This window comes from Anomaloglossus baeobatrachus, chromosome 7 (assembly GCF_048569485.1).
Source record: "Anomaloglossus baeobatrachus isolate aAnoBae1 chromosome 7, aAnoBae1.hap1, whole genome shotgun sequence".
NCBI lineage: Eukaryota > Metazoa > Chordata > Amphibia > Anura > Aromobatidae > Anomaloglossus > Anomaloglossus baeobatrachus.
Genome location: NC_134359.1, coordinates 265,160,307 through 265,187,796, shown reverse-complemented (window position 1 = coordinate 265,187,796; position 27,490 = coordinate 265,160,307). Strand labels below are relative to the sequence as shown.

Genomic DNA, 27,490 nt, shown 5'->3' with positions numbered 1-27,490 from the left:
GAGTACTGAGCACCCGAGCATGGTAGTGCCCGCTCATCACTAGTTACGAGTACAGAGCACCCGAGCATGGTAGTGTTCGCTTATCACTAGTTACGAGTACCGAGCACCCGAGCATGGCAGTGCCTGCTCATCACTAGTTACGAGTACTGAGCACCCGAGCATGGTAGTGCCCGCTCATCACTAGTTACGAGTATTGAGCACCCGAGCATGGCAGTGCCCGCTCATCACTAGTTACGAGTACTGAGCACCTGAGCATGGTAGTGACCGCTCATCACTAGTTACGAGTACAGAGCACCTGAGCATGGTAGTGCCCGCTCATCACTAGTTACGAGTACTGAGCACCAGAGCATGGTAGTGCCCGCTCATCACTAGTTACGAGTACAGAGCACCCGAGCATGGTAGTGCCCGCTCATCACTAGTTCCGAGTACAGAGCACCTGAGCATGGTAGTGTTCGCTTATCACTAGTTACGAGTACTGAGCACCTGAGCATGGTAGTGCCCGCTCATCACTAGTTACGAGTACTGAGCACCTGAGCATGGTAGTGTTCGCTTATCACTAGTTACGAGTACTGAGCACCCGAGCATGGTAGTGCCCGCTCATCACTAGTTACGAGTACTGAGCACCCGAGCATGGTAGTGCCCGCTCATCACTAGTTACGAGTACAGAGCACCCGAGCATGGTAGTGCCCGCTCATCACTAGTTACGAGTACTGAGCTCCTGAGCATGGTATGGTAGTGCCCGCTCATCACTAGTTACCAGTACTGAGCACCCGAGCATGGTAGTGCCCGCTCATCACTAGTTACGAGTACTGAGCACCCGAGCATGGTAGTGCCCGCTCATCACTAGTTACTAGTACCGAGCACCCGAGCATGGTAGTGCCCGCTCATGTATTAGTGGCGGTCTGAGGTCAGGCGTCCCACCCAATCTTGAAAATGGAGGTACAAGATGTAGATGAAGTTTAGAATACAAACCCCATATAACGCCCTCAATGAGCCAGAACAGGCAGTCACTAATTGTATCCGATATATAATGATATCCTCCTCGTCCTGGAGGCAGACACTTGCATGCGGTGGAATCTCCTGATATTTCTCCATTATCTTCATTACCTGCTATGTGATCCGTGCACGCTGGGGTCTTCCATCCTACAGGGGGCTTTTGTTTGTTTCTTATAAACTCTCCATCCAGCTTACACCGATATTCTCAGCACTTCTGTACATCTGCCGGTGTCTTCTCTGTGATGGCCTCTTCCAGGAAGGTGATGGAACTGGATGATCTCCGTCCTCCTGCACATCCGTCACGCGGCCTCCCTACATGCACAAATTGGATTTCCTTCATTCTGTAGCTCGTGTAATGGAACGTGCAGAGAGACGGCTTACTTTGTTACCGCAGGGGTAAAAGTCCACAAAACATTGGAGGCAAAGCTTGATTTTCTCTAATTGTGATTAACGATTGCAGAAAACGCCATCGCCCCGATGACCATAGGTGGGCACGAAGATTTATATCTGCTTACCAGCACTATAGAGAAGCCACGGCTCCCATTCAGCCCCATTAAAAAGCAACAATAAGGAGAAAAGTATAATAAACCGCATAGAGGTAACATGTTTGCGGTATAGTCAACTCTCATACACCGTGTGCAGAATTATTAGGCAATTTGTATTTTAGAGGATTATTTTTTTATTATTTATCAACAACTCTGTTCTCAATCAACCCAAAAGACTCATAAATATCAAAGCTTAATATTTTTGGAAGTTAGAGTGTTTGGGTTTTTTTTAGATTTGGCTATCTTCGGAGGATATCTGTTTGTGCAGGTAACTATTACTGTGCAGAATTATTAGGCAACTTAATAAAAACCAAATCTATTCCCATCTCACTTGTTTATTGTCACCAGGTAAACCAATATAACTGCACAAAATTTAAAAATAAACATTTCTGACATGCAAAAACAAAACCCCAAAAAATGAGTGACCAATATAGCCCCCTTTCCTTATGATGACACTCAGCAGCCGACCATCCATAGATTCTGTCATTGCTTGATCTGTTTACGCTCAGCATTTCGTGCAGCAGCCACCACAGCCTCCAGACACTGTTCCGAGAGGTGGACTGTTTTCCCTCCCTGTAGATCTTACATTTCATCAGGGACCACAGGTTCTCTATGGGATTCAGATCAGGGGAACAAGGGGGCCATGTCATTATTTCTTCATCTTTTAGGCCTTTACTGGCCAGCCACGCTGTGGAGTAGTTGGATGCATGTGATGGAGCATTCTCCTGCATGAAAATCATGTTTTTCTTGAACGATGCCGACTTCTTCCTGTAGCACTGCTTGAAGAAGTTGTCTTCCAGAAACTGGCAGTAGGTCTGGGAGTTGATCTTCACCTCATCCTCAACCCGAAAAGGTCCCACAAGCTCATCTTTGATGATACCAGCCCATACCAGTCCCCACCTCCACCTTGCTGGCGTCAGTCGGAGTGGGACTCTCTGCCCTTTACTGATCCAGCCTCTGGCTCATCAAGAGTCACTCTCATTTCCTCAGTCCATAAATCCTTTGAAAAATCAGTCTTAAGATATTTCTTGCACCAGTCTTGACATTTTATCTTATGTTTCTTGCTCATTGGTGGTGGTTTTCAGCCTTCCTTACCTTGGCCATGTCCCTGAGTATGGCACACCTTGTGCTTTTTGATACTCCAGTAACGTTGCAGCTCTGAAATATGGCCAAACTGGAGGCAAATGGCATCTTGGCAGCTTCACGCTTGATTTTCCTCATTTCATGGGCAGTTATTTTGCGCCTTTTTTTCCCAACACGCTTCTTGCGACCCTGTTGGCTATTTGCCATGAAACGCTTGATTGTTCGGTGATCACGCTTCAAAAGTTTGGCAATTTCAAGACTGCGGCATCCCTCTGCAAGACATCTCACAATTTTGGACTTTTCAGAGCCCGTCAAATCTCTCTTCTGACCCATTTTGCCAAAGGGAAGAAAGTTGCTTAATAATTAAGCACCCCTTATATAGGGTGTTGATGTCATTACACCGCACCCCTCCTCATTACAGAGATGCACATCACCAGATTTACTTAATTGATAGTTGCTCTTAAGCCTATACAGCTTGGAGTAGGACGACATGTATAAAAATTATCATGTGATCAAAATACTCATTTGCCTAATAATTCTGCACACAGTGTATATCATTATGTAGATTGGCTTAATTGGCTGCAGGTTTTTGCTATGTAACCTGACAACAGCATGATGTAGGGATAGAGACTCTGATTACAGTGGTTTACTGGGTGCAGCAGTTCTGATACAATCACAGTTTTCTCTGCTGCAGATCTATCAGAGCTGAGAATTTAATCCCGCCCACTCCACTGGCTGCCTTCTGTGTAGTCTGTATGTTGACAGCTACCAATCAGTTTTGGGGGTGTGGTTGGACCAGGAAACACGAGACACCTAGTCCTCTAAGTGATAATCTCCTGCTGATAAAACGTGATTTTTTTTTTTTTTTAAATAATGTATAGCCCAGTAAGTGACACATCACTGGAATGAGGGTATCAGCCCCTATGTCATGCTGCTCTCAGATTACATAGGAAAACTTACTGACAGATTTTGTTCCATGGTTATACTAAAACAAAGACCCTTTTATACTGGTATTTTTGGGAAGATAGTCTGCATAGATCTACTGCCATTTTTAAAACACTGTTAGAAAGCTTGGATAATTGCATACTTACCGTTAAACGGACTGGCACCACCTAATACTGGTGCGAATCAGTATTTTTGGATGGTTTCCTATCCCTGATGCTGAGACAGCCTGTCATTAGAGGGTGCCACAGCATTCAGTTGCACGTTGTAGGGTTATGGATTTTGGGGGAGTGTGGCTATCAAAAAGTGGGGGTTGACATTCTGAACGAAACACTTGCAACTCCTGGAAAGCCATTGTTACAGGTTGGCAAATATGGTATTAACACTAGAACTACTGAGGTAGTTATTTTGACTACTTTGCACCATGTATTTCTATATAGGGGTCACGAGTCCAGTAGTTCTAGTGTTAATATGGCCCAGAACACTGATTGTTATTCTCTATATCATGCCATTCCTTTTAACCAGCATTATGCCAGCACTATGGGTATTGGAACTTTCTTTCCCTTTCCATCTTAAAATTGTACCTGCGATTGTCACATAAGTCAACTGTTCTAAATTTCTCAGGACTCTCCAACAGCCGTGACATGACAAATTTACAGTATTCCTTGACAAAACTGGGTGAGGTTTACCCTAAACCAGCCCATAAATGGTTATTTTTTTTCAGTATTGGGGTGGTTCCTGGGGGGGACAAGGGGCAAGACTAAAGAGCCTCTGTCATGGTTACACTGTGCGGAGCATTTTGCATTTGAAAATGCTCTGCTATGTGTCTTGTGCTCTTGCTGACAGGTTGTCTTTCAGCACTAGGGTCCACGCTGGTTCTGGGAGGCACCTCGTTCCTAGTGATTGCTGTGTTTCTTTACTGGGCTTGCTCTCTCTGAACTTCGCCAGTCATCCTTCCTGTATACTCAGTGTGCTCTTGGCTCCTGTTTGGTGTAAGTGTTCTGATCTTGGCTCCTGACCACGGATGTTTCTGCTCCCTAAACCTTGTATGTTATCTCCCTACTTCTGACCTCAGACCTGTTCCTGATCACGTATCTGTCTGCTCCATAAACCTTGTATGTTGCCTTGGCTTCTGAACTTAAACCTTTTCCTGACCACATCGCTGTCTGCTCTCTAAACCTTATACGTTACCGCCTGACTTATGACCTCGGACCTCTTCCTGACCACGGCTCTGTCTGCTCCACAATCCTTGTATTTTACCTCCCGGCTTCTGACCTTGGACCTCTTCCTGATCATGTATCTGTCTGCTCCCTAAACCTTGTATGTTGTCTTGACCTCTGAACTGGAACCTTTTCCTGACCACATCTGTCTGCTCCCTAAACCTTATACGTTAGGCCCTGACTTCTGACCTTGGACCTCTTCCTGACCAAGTCTCTGTCTGCTCCACAATCCTTGTATTTTATCTCCCGGCTTCTGACCTTGGATCTCTTCCTGACCACGTCTCTGTCTGCTCCACAATCCTTGTATTTTACCTCCTGGCTTCTGACCTTGGACCTCTTCCTGACCACGTTTCTACTACACAATCCTTGTATTTTACCTCCTGGCTTCTGACCTTGGACCTCTTCCTGACCACATCTCTGCTCCACAATCCTTGTATTTTATCTCCCGGCTTCTGACCTTGAATCTCTTCCTGACCACGTCTCTGTCTGCTCCCTGAATCTTATACATTACCTCTTGGCTTATGATCCCGACTTGTCTAACTACCCTTCTATTCATACTTTGCATAGTGTCTAGCATCACGCCCTAAATAGCCAATACCAATACTGTTAACTTTGTTGTCTAATGGCTTGAAATGTCTTTATTCAGTATGACAGACAGGATAGCTGGAGCAAAGAGTCAAAGATTTCCCCCTACTTCTGTACTGTAGATACAGAGAATAGTTATTCCAGCGATATGTAGGACCAAACCATGTTCACAGAGAAGATTTGGTAAAATAAAACTTCCAATTTAGTTCTCCTTTAAAATTGTCCTTCAATCAGACAGTATAAGAAAACACCATGGGAAGAGAAGAAACCGACGCGTTTCGGCTCCACCTTATTCATGGCTCTGTAACCTGTCTCTGCTTCTTTGCCGCTGTGAATGGATTACTCTTGACAACCAGCTGATGACAAGCTAGACTTAAAGGTGTTTGACCTGCACTTTGGTGGGATTTTGTTTGTGGGAGGGGGACAGTGGGGTTTGGGGGGAGGGGGGTGTGGGGGTTTAAGACAACAATATTTCTTAAATTATTCTGCAAATATCTATCTCGCTAACTAACAAATGAGTTATCTGCACATGGACTAGTTAATTCTTCTGAGGAGCTTTGATCCAATCTGCAAAAACATGGCTGATGGATAAACCTGAAAGCGAAACGCGCGGGGTATAGTAAATAATGGGGATCAGATTGCTGGCATATGCTTTAGAAGAAGAGCACAGCTTAAATACATACATTGGAAAAAAAAACACATTTGATGTTGCAGATGGCATTTGGCACACGAAAATAGAAGGAGCCCATCTGTTATTTGTTACTACTATGCTCACTCTCCTTTTTTTTTTTTAACAAAACAGTAAAGCACTGCCAAGTATTAATGACAGTTTTATCAGTATTAGACGTGAGAAACTGGAAGAGGCTTTCCCGATCCAACGAACCCTCAAGTGCTGCTATTGCTGAGGACTCTTCGGTGACTTGACCATCAGAGTCCATTACTGGAGTTCATTGATGGTCATCATCACATGTTTCGTAGCCCTGAGGTGATCAGATTAGGTCTCACATTGTCACGATGTGACTGCAGGTGTCACGCTTGGTCATGGGAGGACTCCTGGCAATGAGGACTTTCCAGTGACTTGACCACCAGAGTCTATTACTGGAGGTCATTGATGGTCATCATAACAAATTTCGTAGCCCTCAGGTGATCAGATTAGGTCTCACATTGTCACAATGTGACTGCAGGTGGCACGCGTGGTCATGTGAGGACTCCTGGCAATGAGGACTTTCCAGTGACTTGACCACCAGAGTCCATTACTGGAGGTCATTGATGGTTATCATAACAAATTTCGTAGCCCTCAGATGATCAGATTAGGTCTCACATTGTCACGATGTGACTGCAGGTGGCACACCTGGTCATGGGAGGACTCCTGGCAATGAAGACTTTCCAGTCACTTGACCACCAGAGTCCATTACTGGAGGTCATTGATGGCCATCATAACACATTTCGTAGCCCTTGGGTGATCAGATTAGGTCTCACATTGTCACGATGTGACTGCAGGTGGCACGCCTGGTCATGAGAGGACTCCTGGCAATGAGGACTTTCCAGTGACTTGACTACCAGAGTCCATTACTGGAGGTCATTGATGGTCATCATAACACATTTCGTAGCCCTCAGGTGATCAGATTAGGTCTCAGATTGTCACGATGTGACTGCAGGTGGCACTCCTGGACAGAGGAGAACAAGTTGCAAGACTCAGCAGAAACACCTCGGTATTGTCACGCCGGGGAAGGAGAGGACTCCCTGCAGGTGACACAACACACACTGTGCACCAGGAAAATAATACAATGGTAGGCCCTTGCGCTATGGAGAGGGGAGTGGTATCACCTCCTAGCATTTGCCTAAGGCTGAACCTGCTCTCCATCACGTTCCTAGACTGGTCCCTTACAACCGTGTGCCTATCACGTGCCTAGGCCTTCGCATACGCTAAACAGACCCTGTATAGTGAGCGCCAACAATAAGACAACATGAGGTAGGTAAGACAAACTGGTAGGGAAAGACACAACAAAAAGCACTCCAAAGTTTCTTCAGTAAGGAGCTTCACAGCTGCAACAGAAACAACAACACAGTTCCTTCAAAATGGTCAGCATAGGTATGAGCTATAGCCGGCATAAGGAGGAGTGAAAAGCAGATATTTATAGCAGGGAGTGGCTGCAGCTCAGATTACAACAACCTGTTAGATCACTGCAGGATAGAAAGGAACCTTTAAATCCTACAGAACGGGATGGAATTCAGTATGCCCCAACTCAAGGTAAATGGTGAGCAGGCAATAAAGAGGATCTAAGATCCACAATGCGCTGTGACCTTCTGAACCCTTGCCATCTAACTTGCTACAGGGTTTTGCCCTCCTACATGATTGACATATCAGACTGATAGCATCATCATGTTGCTTTCCCGAGCTGTGTTCTCTCTCTCTCTCTCTGTTGCTACAAATAAAGGTAGCTTTGCCTCTGTGGCATTGCAAAAGTGCACCAGCCATTAAGCCATCCAGATTCGGGGCAGTGCTTGCAAGCTCTATCGGGCAGAGCTTGTAATGCTACATTTCTTACCCTGGAGTCTGGCCACTGCTGACAGACCTGCAGAGGTGGCCAGTAACCTAGCCAACGAGTTGCACAGAATTGAAAAGCCTATCCTTTATTCAGAGTGAAGTGGTTTTTTAATAAGTAAACTGCAAATTTGCTTCTTTTTAAAAGAGCTTAGCAAATTTAAATTTTCTGATCATGAGAATAACCCCTCTAAGGAGGTTATAGGCGATGCTCAAGGTGGACATCTAAGGCCACATTCAGCCCTTGCTTCCAGCTGCCCACTTAAATTATGATTTTTGCAACCTTATTTTGCTTCATTCTTTCCAAAACCATAAGCTGTAATGCTGTCCCACTACCACACAATGCTCCTTTTAGAAGTTCCTTTGATCTGCTGCCCAGCAACATCCATACACTATGTTCAGACAGTCTGTCTACTGGTATTCCCCTGAATTAGTAATGGGAAGGCGAGCAGAGAAACTGAGAAAGTCACGTTTACAGACTATCTGAATATAATGTATGGATTCTTGTTGAGCAGCAGTTGAAAGCAGCATCTAAAGGAGCATGAACTGGGAATTGAAACAGCACTGTGGTATAGAGTTTGGGGGAGGGGGAAGTAAAATATAGTAATGAGGTATACAAACATTCATCACTTTCTAAATGGTGGTCAGTTGGCCGGTAGGGCTGCATGTAGCTTTAGGTGGTCCTTGGAGGATAAATAAATAAATTAAATTTTTTTTTGAGCAAATGGATAACTTTTAACTCTATGTGTAACTTCTATGTTGCTTCATTTTTTATATTGATTGCAGGTAGGGCTAAATTTACATTACGGTCAGTGGCTTTGTTGGGGCTTATTACATGTGAAGCCCTGAAAAAAAGGATTTGGACGTATACGTTGACAAGGCCATTGACTGTAGTTTTCCCCTTAGACCCCATTATAGCTTTTCATACAGCCAGATCAGATCTCATACTTTGCACTGACGAGGGGCAATCACCCCAGAACACCATGCCTGCAAATTGAGGTTCTGATCTGGCATAAATCCTAAGTCTTATTAAAAGGCTTCTTAAAGGGCCACTTTTTCTTTTAGAATTGCTACTTCCAGTAGGTGGCGCTAGAGTTCGTCTCCTCCCTCCCTGAAGAGACAATTTGAATATTTCCTAGAGGAGCATTGCAGCCATAAGTCTCTTCATTGGCAGCCATAAGTCTCTTCATTGGCAGCCAGATTGGTTTGTCAGTTTCTGCAATGAGAAAAATTTTCCCCTTAGACCCCATTATAGCTTCTCATTCAGCCAGATCAGATCTCGTACTTTGCACTGACGAGGCGCAATCACCCTCAAACTCTGCATCTGCAAATTGAGGTTCTGATCTGGCAGAAACCCTAAGTCATTTGACAAGGCTTGTTAAAGGGCCACTTTTGACTTTTAGGATTGCCACTTCCAATAGGTAGCACTAAAGTTCATCTCCTTCCTCCCTAAAGAGACAATTTGAATATTTCCTAGAGGAGCATTGCAGCTATAAGATTCCTCACTGGCAGCCAGACTGGTTTGTCAGTCTCCGCAAAGAGAAAAATTTTCCCCTTAAACCCCATTATAGCTTTTCATACAGCCAGATCAGATCCCATACTTTGCACTGACGAGGGGCAATCACCCCGAAACACCGTGTCTGCAAATTGAGGTTCTGATCTGACATAAATCCTAAGGCTCGTTAAAGGGCCACTTTTGACTTTTAGGATTGCTACTTCCAATAGGTTGCACCAGAGTTTGTCTCCTTCCACCCTGAAGAGACCATTTGAATATACAATAAGAAATCACTTTAATGTATCAAGAGAAACATAAAAGTATAAAATAAAAAAGTAATGAATTCACATAAAGAGTAAAAAACATTGTGCAATTGATATCATTTTTTTGTTTGTATATTTGTGTGGTCTTCCTCAATATTTAATGCTTTATTACAGCATTTAGAGTAAATGTTCATTAGCTGCAATGATCAGAGCAGCTCCGTTCCGACAAGACAGCGGGATAAAGGGAGAATTTTCATTTCTAGTCTAGTAATGGCGGCCAGCGGTCTGCAGGGAGAGGACTGCGGAGATGGAAATGCCCCGTAGTGTGTTATTATTCCACACATGTCACTTCATATTGTATTCTCCATGCTCTGCTTGTCTTGCAGGTTGAAAATTGAGGAGCTTGAAGCCGAACGTGGCCGGTTAGAGGAGGCGAATAAAATCCTGGAGATGAGGCTGGAGAGACTGAGTCTTCAGGTAAGTAAGGCAGAGGCTTTTGTGCCTTTGTAATCAGATCCTCTTGACACTCTGGTCTTTGGCCATCACACTCTGTCATTACTCTCAAATATGGAGTAATGCTGACTGGCAGCTGGAGAAGGAGGTCATACACAAATAGCGTTATAATGTTCACGCTCTCCGCATTCTGCTTACAGCAACTTACAATGGTACCTGCTGTCACCGGCGCGGATGCAAAAATGAGTGCCGGGCCTCTGGACGTGCACCATGTTTCGGCCTCTTGCCAATAGTTGCAGCACCAGGTACTGGCTGATTGGAAACATTAAAGGGGTTGTCCACTACTTTTACTTTGATGGCCGTTCCTTATGATAGGTTATCAATGTCTGATCGGATGGGGTCCAACACCCGGCACTACCGCCAATCAACTGTGCTCGTCAATGGCAGCCGGAAATACTCTGCTCTGGAACTGCTCTGTCTTCTGATAGTGGCCGGGTACTGCACATACACATCAATAGGAGGCGGATGTTCTGCTATCGGAAGACGGAGCAGCTCCTGAACTGAGCATTTCTAGCCACCTGCTGCTGTCGCCGGCACGAAGAACAACTGATCGGCGTGTATGCCAGATGTCGGGCCTCAGCCAATCAGACATTGATGACCTTTCCTAAGGATAGGTTATCAATGTAAAAGTAGTGGACAGCCCCTTTAATTTTCAAGGGAACCCATCACCTGATACACAAGAAGCATAAATCATACAATACCTACACTAGGGGTAAACACAGACCGAAGAGGACCCCTATGCAAGAACAATATATAGCCCCTTGCCTTCCAAAAGCTCCTCATAGTGCACAGCTCCACCTACTTTGGAGGTGGTGACCCACTTACCTCTTGAGCTCCGTGCTGTCCAATAGTGCCTCATGCTGCACAGTTCCACCTGCTTCGGAGGTGGTGGTGGCCCCCTTACTTCTTGAGCTCCGTGCTGTCCAATACCTGGTTCGGAGGTGGTGGTGGCCCCCTTACTTCTTGAGCTCCGTGCTGTCCAATAGCTCCTCATTATGCACAGTTCCACCTGGTTCGGAGGTGATGGTGACCCCTTACCTCTTGAATGCCGTGCTGTCCAATAATTCCTCATTATGCACAGTTCCACCTGCTTCGGAGGTGGTGGTGGCCCCCTTCCTTCTTGAGCTCTGTGGTGTCCAATACCTGGTTCGGAGGTGATGGTGACCCCTTACCTCTTGAGCGCCGTGTTGCCCAATAGCTCCTCATTATGCACAGTTCCACCTGCTTCGGAGGTGGTGGTGGCCCCCTTCCTTCTTGAGCTCCGTGCTGTCCAATACCTGGTTCGGAGGTGCTGGTGACCCCCTTACCTCTTGAGTTCCGTGCTGTCCAATAGCTCCTCATTATGCACAGTTCCACCTGGTTCGGAGGTGATGGTGACCCCTTACCTCTTGAGCGCCGTGCTGTCCAATAGCTCCTCATTATGCACAGTTCCACCTGCTTCGGAGGTGGTGGTGGCCCCCTTCCTTCTTGAGCTCCGTGCTGTCCAATACCTGGTTCGGAGGTGGTGGTGGCCCCCTTACTTCTTGAGCTCCGTGCTGTCCAATACCTGGTTCGGAGGTGCTGGTTGCCCCCTTACCTCTTGAGTTCCGTGCTGTCCAATAGCTCCTCATTATGCACAGTTCCACCTGGTTCGGAGGTGATGGTGACCCCTTACCTCTTGAGCGCCGTGCTGTCCAATAGCTCCTCATTATGCACAGTTCCACCTGGTTCGGATGTGATGGTGACCCCTTACCTCTTGAGCGCCGTGCTGTCCAATAGCTCCTCATTATGCACAGTTCCACCTGCTTCGGAGGTGGTGGGGGCCCCCTTCCTTCTTGAGCTCTGTGCTGTCCAATACCTGGTTCGGAGGTGGTGGTGGCCCCCTTACCTCTTGGGCGCCGTGCTGTCCAATAGCTCCTCATTATGCACCGTTCCACCTGGTTCGGAGGTGATGGTGACCCCTTACCTCTTGAGCGCCGTGCTGCCCAATAGCTCCTCATTATGCACAATTCTACCTGCTTCGAAGGTGATGGTGGCCCCTTTACCTCTTGAGCGCCGTGCTGTCCAATAGCTCCTCATTATGCACAGTTCCACGTGCTTCGGAGGTGGTGGTGGCCCCCTTCCTTCTTGAGCTCCGTGCTGTCCAATACCTGGTTCGGAGGTGGTGGTGGCCCCCTTACCTCTTGAGCGCCGTGCTGTCCAATAGCTCCTCATAATGCACAGTTCCACCTGCTTCGGAGGTGGTGGTGGCCCCCTTACTCTTGAGGTCCGTGCTGTCCAATAGCTCCTCATAATTTATAGTTCCACCTGGTTTGGAGAAAAAACAAAAAGCCAGCACTAAATGTGCACTTCAGCACTAACAATTCCAAACTGTACTTATTATAAAAATTTTGAGATTTTTGGCAAAAAATTGCAATTTCTTGAGCTGCCTCGCCACGTCACGGCAAATCTCATTTGAGGCAGTCCTACACTAAAATATTTTTATAAAATGTGCCATACGGCCTCACATATGAATAGTAGAACTGCTCTTAGCAGCACTCACCTGGTCGGAGGTGGTGGTGGCCCCCTTACTTCTTGAGCTCCGTGCTGTCCAATACCTGGTTCGGAGGTGGTGGTGGCCCCCTTACTCTTGAGGTCCGTGCTGTCCAATAGCTCCTCATAATTTATAGTTCCACCTGGTTTGGAGGTGGTTGTGGCCCCCTTACCTCTTGGGAGCCTGTGCGTATGCTCTTCCCTGGACTGCAAGACTGCAGTCATGTATCTTTTACTCTGAAACACTCGGGATTTCAGAGAAATCATACTTTGAAAAGCCGTCCGGGGACTGTGTGCCTCATGTCCTTGAAGCTTCTTCCTGCCCCAATCCCTATCGCTGACCGATCTAACCCTATGTGCAAACTGCAAACATAATAAAGTCTGATCGAAACTCACATGAATTGTGTTTCCATTTATCTTCATTTTTTGTTGCATATTTCCAAAAAGTTGGTTACAAATGACGCATTTCGGCTTGGATTCTCAGGAAGGCTTGGGAATGCAAGCCAAAACGCGTCACTGGTAATCACCTTTTTGGAAATATGGAAGAAAAATGGAAACAATTCATGTGAGTGCCGATATTACTTTAATACGGATATTTGGGGTGACCTCCCCATGATACGAGCACCACAATTCTAGAGGCAAACATAGGGATAGATCTGTCAGTCAACTGTAGCTGGGTGGCAAGAAGTCACTTTGGACTAGTCAGTGGAAACGTTCATGCCCCCAATTCATAATTGCTCTTTCTCCAGTTTTCTTGATAAATTTGCTCATTAGTAGCCTTTGTTTTTGCATCTTATTCTCTTTACGTTTTCTACCATTTTCTGAGTTGTCTTTCTTCTTTTTTTTTTTTTTTTATTTGACTTTGGCAAATTAATGTATACAGATGTTTTGGTCAGATTCCGAAAAATGTCACTTTTTTATGCACCTCACTCCAGTATGTGCCAGATGTAAGTTTTCTGTAAGTGTTTTTATTTGGCAAACGCGAATCGTTTTACTCTAAAAGGTTGCAAAATGGTTAAAGAGAAAAATAAAGAGCATTTTTTTTCACCAAATTCACACACTGCCTGCGCTATTCTGATAAAATTAGAAGATAAGAAACATGTGCAAATACCACGAGACAATAAAGCATATAGGAGTCCACTGACTATGTGTAAACCCTTAGGCTATGTGTCCACGGTAGAATGTACCTGCGGATTTTTCTGCATGAAAATCCGCGACTTTCGCGGCAAATCAGCACCTTATTTTTGTTGCGGATTTACCGCGAATTTGCCGCGGACTTTGATGCGGATTTTTTTTTTTTCCCCCATTCTAAACCCAAAATCCGCACCAAAATCCGCAACAATAATTGACATGCTGCAGATTTTTCCGGATCAAAATCCGCGGAAAATCCGCAGCATGGACACAGCATTTCCAAAATGCCATTGAAATGGCTTGGAAGTGCCGCTGCTGCAGATTTTCGGAAAATCCGCGGTAAATCCGCAGCGTGGGCACATAGCCTTAGGAGTCTGGGCTATTTGTTACACTATAGTATATAGACTGTCTGATAGCTGAGTACAGGGGGAACAAAAATGTATTCGGAGATGATAATTACTTCTTTAGAGTCTGTGTTCCTTCAGTTCTCCAGAGAAGGTGATTATTATAATAGATTCTTTTTAAATGGGTTTTCTCTACTTAATAAATTGTCAAAATTGCAAAGTAAATCCTTTTAGTTTACATCTTGTTGTCTAGATAAACTCTGAGCAGTGGCCGGTTACCTTGGCAAGGAGTGCAGCTCTTGCAAGCTCTTGGAGCTTGCAAGTGCTGCTCTGAAGCTGGCCAGATCGCTCGAGTCGGACATTTTCAGTTTCACCTGCTCCTCCCATGCTGCAGATGCAAACCTGCCTCTGCTTACAGCAACAGAAATCGAACCAGCAGCTCAATTAATCCGAACTATCAGTCATCAGGAGCAAGCAGGAAGCCTGGGCGAGAGTGTCACGCTAGGTACGGGGAAGTACCAAGTGGAAAGCAAGGGAAAGAAAACCCTGTGTCTAGGGAAAGGGAATATGGTGACCCCTGACCAAACCTAATGCTACCTTCACCACCCTAGATAGGTTCCACACATATTCGCCGAGCCGGATACCAGACCTTAGGTACCCCCACTGCTGGGCCCTAAATAGGGAACAGATGGAATGAGCTCTTTGTTAACCCCACTAAACACTATAGACGACACAAGGAGGACACACAGGGGAAATATGCAAGAACTACTTATCTACAGAGAACACAGGTGTCATCGATACCATAGAGAAGTACAAGCCACCTGCTTGCAACCAAGGTTTGAATGAACTGAAAATATCGCTAGCATCAGTGCAAGGAAGGAAGGGGTATTCAAGCACCAAAAGAATACTGATGATCAGCAGCTGGGTTGGAAGGCGAGCTCCTGCTGGGTCCAAAAGGGGAGAGATTAATTCGGCAGGAAAGCTACCTATACCAATGAATACTGACAGCAGGAACAATAGAAAGTCAGGGAGCATTCTGTGCAGCCAGACGCTGCGACCTTCTATGGCCAGAAACCACATGACTGTTTGAGAGGGAGCTTAAATTGTTAAAATCTTACAAGCCTGTTGAGATACCTTGACGCCCCAGGGGTGTCATATTCAAACTCATCTCATTTTTATTTTGTTTGTTTTTATAGACATATTGATGACAGCCTTCTTGGACTTTTGCCTGTATCCAACTGAAAAGGACATCATGGGAGGACACACCTCTCCTCAGGATGCTCCTCCCCCACCTCCTTTCCAGTTGGATACAGGCACAGTAAACAGCCTTTCCTGACACTATTTTTTAAACCATTGGAAATAGACGTCTCATGTTTCACAACATTGCAGATATTGACATAATTCTGGCTTCCGGCAAAAGCCATCTATATTTATACACGTGAAGTAGAAGAGATACACAAAGGTTTTGTGCAGACAAAAAAAAAATCAATTTCTGACAGATAAACTTAAAGCGTTACCTTAGCAATTTTATAAATGGTAGCATTATGCCGCCAACCTCTGCCTTACATTAAAGATGCCATAGGAATTTTGCAGTGATAAATTGCTTTTAATTGCTCATTTAAACACTCGGGAGGAGAGGTCATGCTACTTAATTTATTCAGGAGAGACGATCCTTTACTTTCGTGACCTGTCTCATTAATCTGTGCTCCTAGACTTAAAATGATATTGTAATAAGCCGCACTGTTGAGTTCATTGGGATCTTGTGGACAGTCCTCGCCATATAGTAGGCTTGTAATGCAGGCTCTGTATGGCAGCAGGATTTTTCACCATGGACTACCATAATCTGTAGGTTATTAGCTAATATTTAATTAGGATATGCCTCTTGTTAACTCATTGGTTTTCGGTGTGCTTTGAGGAACCACTTCTGACTTAGGAAGATCTCCCAAAAATGCTATGGTTTCTGATCCCGGTGATCAGAAATGTGGACCAGGTGTTGAGTTGTCCCACAGTGCCTCCACTGGGGAAGTTAAGCATTACAACATTCGTAAATAATATTAAAGGGGTTGTCCATGACTAGGACAAGCCCTTCTGATTCCACATGTTTCCCCCAGGTAAAATACTAAAGCCTATACTTCACATACGGCGCTGTTCCAACAGTGTCTGGGCTTGCGGTGCCGGGGCTCACATGTCCAATCAGTGACGGCTTCTGTCTTCGCGGCTTCAGACTAAATGAGTTAATTATCAGGAAGTGAGTGCTGTGGCTGAACTCACTTCCTGTTGATTGTTCGTTTGGTCCAAAGGCGGGAAGAAGGAAGTTTGTGGTGCTCTCGTGTTGTTACAACCCCCACGTGAGCCCCGACATTGCAATTACGGGCTCCACTGGAACGGCACCGATACAGGAGGGGAGTATAGGCTTTATTATTTTACCTGCAGGAAATGTGGAATCAGAATGAGTTGTCCTAGTAGTGGACACTGCCTTTAAGGGGATGCATCGTTACATAGGTATATCAGGTGCTCCTGAGTAAGACACTGCAGCAGCTTTCCTCTCCAATCAATAGAGGAGTGTCCTCATGGAGAGATTTCACATTGTATAGTTGAAACGAGAGGTTTCCCTCCGCTCTCTATAAAGACACATCTGCAGGTTTTTCCCTCCGCTCTCTATAAAGACACATCTGCAGGTTTTTCCCTCCACTCTCTATAAAGACACATCTGCAGGTTTTTCCCTCCACTCTCTATAAAGACACATCTGCAGGTTTTTCCCTCCGCTCTCTATAAAGACACATCTGCAGGTTTTTCCCTCCGCTCTCTATAAAGACACATCTGCAGGTTTTTCCCTCCGCTCTCTATAAAGACACATCTGCAGGTTTTTCCCTCCGCTCTCTATAAAGACACATCTGCAGGTTTTTCCCTCCGCTCTCTATAAAGACACATCTGCAGGTTTTTCCTCTTCGATCTCTATAAAGACACATCTGCAGGTTTTTCCCTCCGCTCTCTATAAAGACACATCTGCAGATTTTTCCCTCCGCTCTCTATAAAGACACATCTGCAGGTTTTTCCTCTTCGATCTCTATAAAGACACATCTGCAGGTTTTTCTCACTATCTGATATGAAAGCAGAATAAAACTTTCCCGTTTTAGGTCAGTTAGGAGCCAAAATTATTTATATTTGCCAAATGCAAGAATGAGAGAGAGAGCGTGGTTTAAGGCATTTTTATTACTTTCTGCAAACTTAAAAGTTTACCTACACCAAGAGTACTAGGCCTTTAAACAATATGGGACAGCCCATATGATGATGTCATATCTTTGGAAGATTCTGATAGGTTTATTGGCAACATCTGAGTTAATTAGAGACACACCTGTAGATGTATTATAATCCACACCTGAAACACGCTGCCTCTTAGTGTAACATCGTGGGAAAGTCAAAAGCAATCAGCCAAGATCTCAGCAAGAGAATCACCTATCCATTCAAAACATGTCTACTTGCTGCCAAAAACCTGTGTTGCTTTCTAACTTCGCTCTGTTGTTTTTAATGGGAGTCTGTCAGCACCAATTGATTGTTCAAACCAAGCACGTGCACTCTGTGCTCCCTTAAGATGGTCAAGTTGAGTTGGTGTGAATATATTTGCATGACCCATTCCATGCGATGAGCAGCGGTGCTGGGTTTGAACAGTCATTTTGTGCTGACAACTTCTTATAATAGAACTAAGCTGCAATGCCAAACACAACCCATGGACAAATGTGGCTCTGTTTTTCTTATCCTGAACAATCTTGTAAAGCCACCATTGATAGCGCATATACGTTGAGTAAGCTTGACTATTTTGGCTTTTCCATCTCTGTCCTATTTATATTGGTAATTTTAGTATACAGTCATTCTTCATTATCTGGCACCTGCTGAAGTCTTTCTCTTCCCTTGTGTAAATCGCCTCTTGCCAGAGAAAATGCATGTTTGAAATAACTTCAATGTTAATTTTGTATTTATTTTCTGAAAATGAGAAATGGTCAAAACAATGCATTGCTTTCACACCTCAAATAATGCAAATAAAACAATTCATAATCAGTTAGAAACAACAATACTAATACTGTTTTATCAAGAAGAGTTCAGAAATCAATATTGTGTGGAATAACCGTGATGTTTAATCCCAGCTTTCATGCGTCTTGGCTGCTTTCCATCAGTCTTTCACACTGCTTTTGGGTGATCTTATGCCACTCCTGGTGCAAAAATGTCAGCAGTTCTTCTTTGTTTGATGGCTTGTGAATATCCATCTTCCTCTTGATTACATTCCAGAGGTTTTCAGTGGGGTTCAGGTCTGGAGATTGGGCTGGCCATGACAAGGCTTTGATGTGGTGGTCCTTCATCCATACATTGACCTAGCTGTGTGGCATGGCGCATTGTCCTGCTGGAAAAAAAACAGTACTCATTTGGAGAACATTGCCTAAGCAGAAGGAAGCAACGGTTTTTCCATGATAACTTTCTATGCGGCTTGATTCATACGTCTTTCGCAAAATTTAATCTGCCCAATTCCAGCCTTGCTGAAGCATCCCCAGATCATCACCAATCCTCCACAAAATTTCACAGTGGGTGCAAGACCTCTTCAGGTCTCCGTCTAACCATTAAACGACCAGGTGTTGGGCAAAGCTAAAAATTAATCTCATCAGAAAAGATTACCTTACTCCAGTCCTTTATGGTCCAATCTTTATGATCTTTGGCAAACTTCAGCCTGGATCTCCTTTGATTCTCATTAATGAAAGGCTTTTTCTAGCTTTACATGACTTGAGCCCTGCCTCTATGAGCCTGTTATGAACTGTTCTTGCCGTGCACTTCACCCCAGCTGCCATTTGCCATTCCTTTTGTAGGTCACTTGATGTCATCCTGCGGTTGCTGAGTGACATTCGAATAAGATGACGCTCATCCCAGTCAGTGCAGAATCGCTTTCCCCCTCTGCCAGTTTGTAGCTTAGTTGTCCCCAATGTCTGCTGCTTGACTTTGTTGTAATGGACTACCGTCTTAAACATTTTAAGGATGGAGGCAACATGAGGCTCACTGTGTCCCTCTGCTAGTAAAGCCAGAATTGAGCCCTTCTTTTCCTCACAAAAGACTTTTCTTTTCAACTCCTTTTGGCATAGTTAAATGTTATTTTTTCATTCCTATTACTTTTGGGATATTATCCAGCTTGTGCTATTGCAAGAGGATTGTGAAGACCACAGCAATGTTTTTTATACTTTCCCTCATTAAATAAGATTTGATTCAGGTAATCACCTAATCAGGAGCACATTAGGTAGAATGAGGTGGACTGTGGCTGGGGTTCAACGGACACTGGAATGTAATGGCTTTTAGACGTGTAGAGAAGCTGATTTTTATAAAACTTTGCAGTGGTCTCTTAATTTTTGCCAGAGCTGTGTATATATACACTACAGTTCAAAAAATTTGGGGTCACCCAGACAATTTTGTGTTTTGCATGAAAAATCATACTTTTCTTTATCAATAATAAAATAATGAATAGAACATATAGTTCAGAGATTGACGAGGTTAGAAATAATGATTTTTACTTGAAATAATAATTTTCTCTTCACACTTTGCTTTCGGCACAGAATGCTCCTTTGCAGCAATTCCAGCTTTGCAGACCTTTGGCATTCTAGCTGTTAATTTGCGGAGGTAATCTGGAGATATTTCACCCCATGCTTCCCCCCCCCCCCTCAAATTGGATTAACTTGATGGGCACTTCTTCTGCACCATACAGTCAAGCTGCTCCCACAACAGCTCTATAGGGTTTAGATCTGGTGACTGGGCTGGCCTCTCCATTCCAGGTAGAATACCAGCTGCCGGCATGTTCCCTAAATAGTTGATGCATAATTTGGAGGTTTGCTTTGGGTCATTGTCCTGTTGTAGGATGAAATTTGCTCCAATCAAGCGCTGTCCACAGGCTATGGCATTGCAAAATGGAGTGATAGCCTTCCTTATTCAAAATCCCTTTTACCTTGTACAAATCTCCCACTTTACCAGCACCAAAGCAACCCCAGACCATCACATTACCTCCACCATGATTCACAGATGGCGTCAGACACGCTTCCAGCATCTTTTCAGTTGTTATTCTGTGTGATCCAAACACCTCAAACTTCGATTCATCTGTCCATAACACTTTTTTCCAATCTTCCTCTGTCCAATGTCTGTGTTCTTTTTCCCATATTAATCTTTTCCTTTTATTAGTCAGACTCAAATATGGCTTTTTCTTTGCTACTGCCCTGAAGGGCAGCATCCCGGAGTCGCCTCTTCACTGTAGACGTTCACACTTTTTGCGGGTACTATTTAATGAAGCTGCCAGTTGAGGACCTGTGAGGCATCGATTTCTCAAACTAGAGACTCTAATGCACTTGTCTTGTTGCTCAGTTGTGCAGCGCGGCCTCCCACTTCTCTTTCTACTCTGGTTAGAGCCTGTTTGTGCTCTCCTCTGAAGGGAGTAGTATATACCGTTGTAGGAAATCTTCAGTTTCTTGGCAATTTCTTGCATGGAATATCCTTAATTTCTAAGAACAAGAATAGACTGTCAAGTTTCACATGAAAATTCTCTTTTTCTGACCACTTTGAGAGTTTAATAGAATTAACAAATGTAATGCTCCAGATTCTCAACCAGCTCAATGGAAGGTCAGTTTTATAGCTTCTCTAATCAGCAAAACTGTTTTCAGCTGTGCGAACATACTTGCTCAAGGGTTTTCAAGGGATTTCTAAACATCCATTAGCCTTCTAACAAAGTTAGCAAACACAATGCACCATTAAAACACTGGAGTGGAGGTTGTTGGAAATGGGCCTTTATACACCTATATAGATATTGCATTCAAAACCAGACGATTGCAGATAGAATAGTCATATACCACATTAACAATGTATAGAGTGTATTTTTGTTTAATGTCAGCTTCACTGGAAAACAATGTGCTTTTCTTTAAATAATAAAGTAAAGTAAATATTAAGTGACCCTAAACATTTGAACCGCAGTGTGTGTGTGTGTGTGTGTGTGTGTGTGTGTGTGTATATATATATATATATATATATATATATATATATATATATATATATATATATATATATAATATATATATAATATATTGCAGTACATACCAAACGTTTGGACATGCCTTCTCATTCAAAGAGTTCTTTATTTTTATGACTCTGAAAATATAGATTCACATTGAAGGCATCAAAACTATGAATTAACACATGTGGAATTAAATACTTTACAAAAAAGTGTGAATCACCTGAAAATATATGTCTTATATTCTAGGTTCTTCAAAGTAGCCACCTTTTGCTTTGATTACTGCTTTGCACACTTGTGGCATTCTCTGGATGAGCTTCAAGAGGTAGTCACCGGAAATGGTTCTCACTTCACAGGTGTGCCCTGTGAGGTTGAATAAGTGGGATTTCTTGCCTTATAAATGGGGTTGGAACCATCAGTTGTGTTGTGCAGAAGTCTGGTGGATACACAGCTGATAGTCCTACTGAATAGACTGTTAAGGTGGCTTTACACACTGCAACATCGCAAACGACATCGCTGTAACGTCACCGGTTTTGTGACGTAATAGCGACCTCCCCAGCGACATTGCAGTGTGTGAAACACATCAGCGACCTGGCCCCTGCTGTGAAGTTGCTGATCGCTACAAATCGTTCAGGACCATTCTTTGGTCCTTTGTTTCCCGCTGTGCAGCATGATCGCTAGAAAGTCTCAGTGTGTAAAGGGGACTTTACAGCAACTTCGTTAGCGACTTCCCTTTCAAAAAGCTGCTTTACAACGTCCCCAATGACTAGCTAGGTCGTTCTGCAGGTCCGGATCGCTGTTGCGTCGTTGGCCAGGTCTGCCTGTTTGACAGCTCACCAGCGACTCACCAGAGACTTTGTAGCGATCCCGGCCAGGTTGGGATCGCTGGTGGGATCGCTAGAAAGTCTGTGTGTAAAGGGGCCTTTAGAATTTGTATTATGGCAAGAAAAAAGCAGCTAAGTAAAGAAAAACGAGTGGCCATCATTACTTTAAAAAATGAAGGTCAGTCAGTCTGAAAAATTGGGAAAACTTTGAAAGTGCCCCCAATGGCAGTGGCAAAAACCATCAAATGCTACAAAGAAACTTTCTCACATGAGGACCGCCCCAGGAAAGGAAGACCAAGTGTCACCTCTGCTACGGAGGATAAGTTTATCCGAGTCACCAGCCTCAGAAATCGCAGGTTAACAGCAGCTCAGATTAAAGACCAGGTCAATGCCACACAGAGTTCTAGCAGCAGACACATCTCTAGAACAACTGTTAAGAGGAGACTTTGTGCAGCATCCTTCATGGTAAAATAGCTGCTAGGAAACCACTGCTAAGGACAGGCAACAAGCAGATGAGACTTGTTTGGGCTAAAGGACACAAAGAATGGACATTAGACCAGTGGAAATCTGTGCTTTGGTCTGAGGAGTCCAAATTTGAGATCTTTGGATCCAACCACCGTGTCTTTGTGCGACTCTGAAAAGGTGATCGGGAAGGACTATTTGACTAAGAAGGAGAGTGATGGGGTGCTACGCCAGATGACCTGGTCTCCACAGTCACCAGACCTGAACCCAATCGAGATGGTTTGGGGTGAGCTGGACCGCAGAGTGAAGGCAAAAGAGCCAACAAGTGCTAAGCATCTCTGGAAACTCCTTCAAGACTGTTAGAAAACCATTTCCGGTGACTGCCTCTTGAAGCTCATCAAGAGAATGTCAAGAGTGCGCAAAGCAGTAATCAAAGCAAAAGGTGGCTACTTTGAAGAACCTAGAATATAAGACACATGCCGGTACTTTCAGTTGTTTCATACTTTTTTGTTAAGTATTTCATTTCACATATGTTAATTCATAGTTTTGATGCCTTCAATGTGAATCTATAATTTTCAGAGTCATGAAAATAAAGAACTCTTTGAATGAGAATGTGTCCAAACTTTTGGTCTGTACTGTATATATACACACACACACAGCACTAGTTGTATTGATACATTGAAAAAGAACTTCATAAATAGGTTGATAAGCAAAGAGAATTTACCAGAACCGTTCAAAAACGTTTTTAGGTGAAGGGCTCTTTAAGAGGGGCTGCTATCCCATTAGTCATCATTAGGCACTTGCGATAGATGAGTTCCATTTCCAGCATAAGATCCGGGTACCGTCGCATCACCCTCATTTCCCCACTATATTGGTAAAACCGTGGTTTTGCTTTCCGCGGGTGCAGAAAACAATAAATCACGGCACGATTTGCCATTTAGACAGAGCAGCAGAATGAGAACATCTTGAAGCTGATAGTTATAGTTTCCACTCTGCAGCACAGATCCTGAATTCAGCTCGAGGAAACAATGAAACCAACCACTTATTTTTCAATTATGGATAAGGTAATAATGCTGCCCACAACGGGTAATTATACATTTGTTTCATTTACTGTTCATGCTGGCAGAGAATATAGGGAAATGCCACGCTCGTCGGAGACTTGAGAGCCTTTTCATTAAGGCTATCGTGCAGCCGGCCTTTTATTATTGAAGGGTTTTATTTTTTATTTTTATTTATTTATTTTTTTTTAAATTGCAGAAAAGCTTTTGTCATTTATTTTCATATTTTGTTTGTACAATAACAAATACGGATTACAGCACAATTAAAGGTTTTTTTTTTAAGGTTTCTCTTATTTAATTCCTCTTTTTCTTTCTACTGTCTACTAATCATATATGTCATACTTATAGTTTCGTAAGGTCAAACAGTCAAAATAGGCCCTCTGCCCCATTTGATTTAATTAATAACTAATACTTTGTGATAGTTTTGGACCATGTTGTGTGTTTGAAATTGGGGCCATTTAAGGTTTGTAGAATTTTTGTTTTTTATTTTTCAGAATGACTGTTCAAACTAAGCCCAGGCGCTCAGTGCACCACTATCATGAGTGCGTCATGGCCTAATGTGATCTCGATGGGATCTGAGATCAGAATGTCACAGTATGTTGTTGATCTTAGATCCGTTTTAGTGCCCGCTCGTGGTTTACCCTGAGTTGGAGCGTATATAATTCCATCCAGCACTGAAGAGATTAAGATTCATTTCTATCCTGCAGTGATCTAACAGGTAGTTGTAACCTCAGCTGCAGCCACTCCCTTCTGCTATAAATATCCACTCCTCACTCCTTCCTATGCCGGCTATAGCTCATCTCTCTGCTGTCCACTTTGAATCAGGCTGTCTCTGGAGAAGCTGAGGTGTTGCTTCTGTTGTAACTGAGAAGTTCCTGCTGAAGAAGCTGTGGAGTGTTATTTGTTGTGTCTTTTCCCACCTGCTTTTCTTACCTTTTTCGTTTGATCTTTACGCAGCGGAGAGACTAGTGTTTCGCTGGCATTCACTAATCGGGGTGAGTTTGGGGCAAACCTAGGTATGTGATTGCGCACGGAAGAGGGGGACCCTTCTAGGGACTTTAGGAAGTGCAAGCACCAGCCTCGGGAGTGTTAGGAGGTGACCCTGCTCCCCTGTCTCTCCCTTGTCTCTAGCACCTGCGACTTCCATTGTATTGCGACCCTGGTGTTCGCTCTATGTTGCGCCGCTCGCCGAGAGTCCTGTCACACCCTAGCGTGACACTTGTAGTCATATCGTGACAACCCTTGCCATGGTCAGAGTTAAGTGAACCTTCCCACCTACTTTTTTTCCATCTATCTCCACTCCCTCTCCTTGAGTGTTCAGGCTTCATAGAAACAGGCAAGGGCAAGATAATTGGAAAACAAGTAGATGGCAAGGAGCAAATAAATGTTTCCCATGCCAACTGTGAACTGAGCACCTGTGATTGGTTTGAACAGTCATTCTGTGCTGACAGACTCACTTTACATGTGCCTATAGGCTTCTCTTCAGCCTAAATAGGTCAAAATAGTAGCCTTTTCCCTCCAGAAAAGAAAGTGTTGGCTGTCACAGGCAATTCGGGTCTGGATATGTTTAACAAGCTGCCCTTTTTTTTTTTTTTTTTTTTTTTTGCCAGTAAGCGTAGATGGGTTCCCTATGATGCCCACACAGTCTTTAAGTTAGAGCGCACCAATCACCTGGATTTTCCTATATAATCTAAAGCCAGTGCTATACTGGCGCTATCAGGCTGATTCTATACATATATTTAGAGGTCAGCTAGATTTTATAGGTTTTGAAGCACAAGCAAGTAAAGTTTGTATAATGAGCAGCTTTTTGATTGGCAGCAGCTGCCGATCAGCTGATAGCTGGGGTGGGGTTTGACAGTGATTTCCACCCCCCTTCTGGTCACATGGGTACGACATCACTACAGGTCGTTCTAGTCACTTAGTAAAACGGATCTATAATGGAATTAGCATAAATAACAGAGGTAGGATGGATAGGCAGGGGGGCGGGAATCACTATCAAAACCCAACCCAGCTATCAGCTGATAGGCAGCTGCTGCCAATCAAAAAGCTGCTCATTTTACAAACTTTACTTGCTTGTGTTTCAAAACCTATACATCCGAGCTGACAACTAAAGTGATGTATGGAATCAGCCTGATAGTGCCAGTATAGCACTGGCTTTAGGTTATATAGGAAAATCCTGGTGATTGGTTCCCTTTAAGAAGGGGGGCGCTGTTGCATTGGTTTTAATGCATTAAATGCCTTTTTCCTCTGTTCAAAAACGGTACTGCATCCATTTTTTTTCAATTCACGGGGAAAAAGTCACCAAAATGTCAGATAATTTTGTCTCTCTTGGAGATTTTTGCCTTTTAAAAAAAAAAAAATGAGGATGATAAATCCACTTTACAAGAAACACTCCTTTGAAAAAGTGCCTATATGTATAAGTACAATTGTTCAGAGAGCGATTTAGCAAATATAAAGTATATGTAAGGCTTTTTTATCTTGATATGATGGAATTTAATTTGTGTTCAATCTGCTGATAGCGACAATATTATTTCTGTGTATTCCTGACTGTGCTGTGCAGAACAACACCCCGCTGACTTTTTCAAAAGCTTCCCATTGTTGAGCGCCACGGGGGGCGAGACGTAGCCAAGAGGGGTAAGAACGATCCCAGAGAGCGGAAAAGCCTAGTTAAAGAAAAATCCCCCGTCTTTGTGGCCTGTATTAGATATGCAGCGGTGATTGATATACTGCACGCTCTCCTGCAGGAGCCGGGTGTGAATTAATAATTGTAATTGCTGATCAAATATTTACCATGAGCGCTGTATGTCGGCTGCTGGGGCTCTAATTGCATTACAAAGACTGCGCGTATATAACCCCCAGGACAGTTTTCCAATGCAAACTCAAATTTAAGCTGTCATGATGGAAAAACGTTTCTTCTTTTTCCATTGTATGGGGTTTCTCCTGTAAAAAATAAAAAATGTAAATAATCCTATTAATATTTGTACATTTTGCAAAACTTAAAATTTGCAGGAAACCGATTTAGAACAATGCACCTAATTTTTAGAAACCTCTAGGACTGACGCGTTTGGAGTCGTTTGGCTTTTTACGTCTGCCACTATCATGACGCTAATGGTGTATTTACGCCACGACCATGCTCATGTTTTCTATCCGTTTTTATCTAAGCAGTGATAGAAAACATGACGCAAATTTTAGATGCATTTTGGAAAATTGTTGACAAAATGTGGCTTAACAGGGTTTATCCAACTAAAGAAATATAAAATAAAAGCTGCAAATTTTATAAAAACTAAAAACAGAAAAAGGCAGGAAGTCAAATGAGCGCAAATAGGGTCTTAGGGTGAAAGGATAAGGGTAGCAGAATGAAAGAGGCTCACCTTGAAGACTGTCACAACCACTTTGATGGCGTAGAACACAGCCAACGCAGCCCCACGTGGAAGGTGAATACAAAAGAGTGCAGAAAGGGTTAATTCCGTGATGACGTCAACGAGCAAAAACTCCAGGAGAGATTTGATGGGTATTTTATTAACAACGTGTTTCGGAGATATTCATCTCCTTCATCAGGTCATATAAAAAAGGAATAAATATCATTCTATACAGCAAAGATGGAACTGCAGCTGCACATTGCCTAGGCCAAAAACTACTACTCCAGCAGGATACAGCTAAGCCCCCACTAGGTGGAGGCATCACAGGTGCAGGAGGAGCAAATCACACCCACGTTTCCAAAACATGGAGGGGGCGATTGCTAGATGATAAAACTTCACACTGATGCCTTGCATAGGGCGCTGTTCACACTTGCAGATGCACAGTCACAAGCCCACAGCCTATTAGGTGACACCCATGCTATTAGATCAGGCAGGCTACCAAGCCGTACTCAATCTGTGCACCATACAGGGACAGAAACTCTAATATGCAAGGCCTAACAAAAAGGGGCCAGGCTGTATCCTGTACAAAA

The 27,490-nt window shown here is 43.8% G+C and overlaps 1 protein-coding gene across 2 annotated transcripts in view; it reads left to right on the top strand.

The window, feature by feature from the left end:
• Nucleotides 1-27,490, top strand: part of MAD1L1 (mitotic arrest deficient 1 like 1) — a 922,608-nt gene that overhangs the window by 518,923 nt on the left and 376,195 nt on the right. Inside the window, exon 18 of one of the 2 annotated variants that reach the window (XM_075318107.1) lies at nucleotides 10,061-10,151. In XM_075318107.1, coding sequence (XP_075174222.1) covers nucleotides 10,061-10,151 — 91 coding nt within the window. Of the gene's footprint in view, nucleotides 1-10,060; nucleotides 10,152-23,410; nucleotides 23,548-27,490 lie in introns of those variants that run through there. The other variant, XM_075318105.1, reaches the window with a different exon arrangement.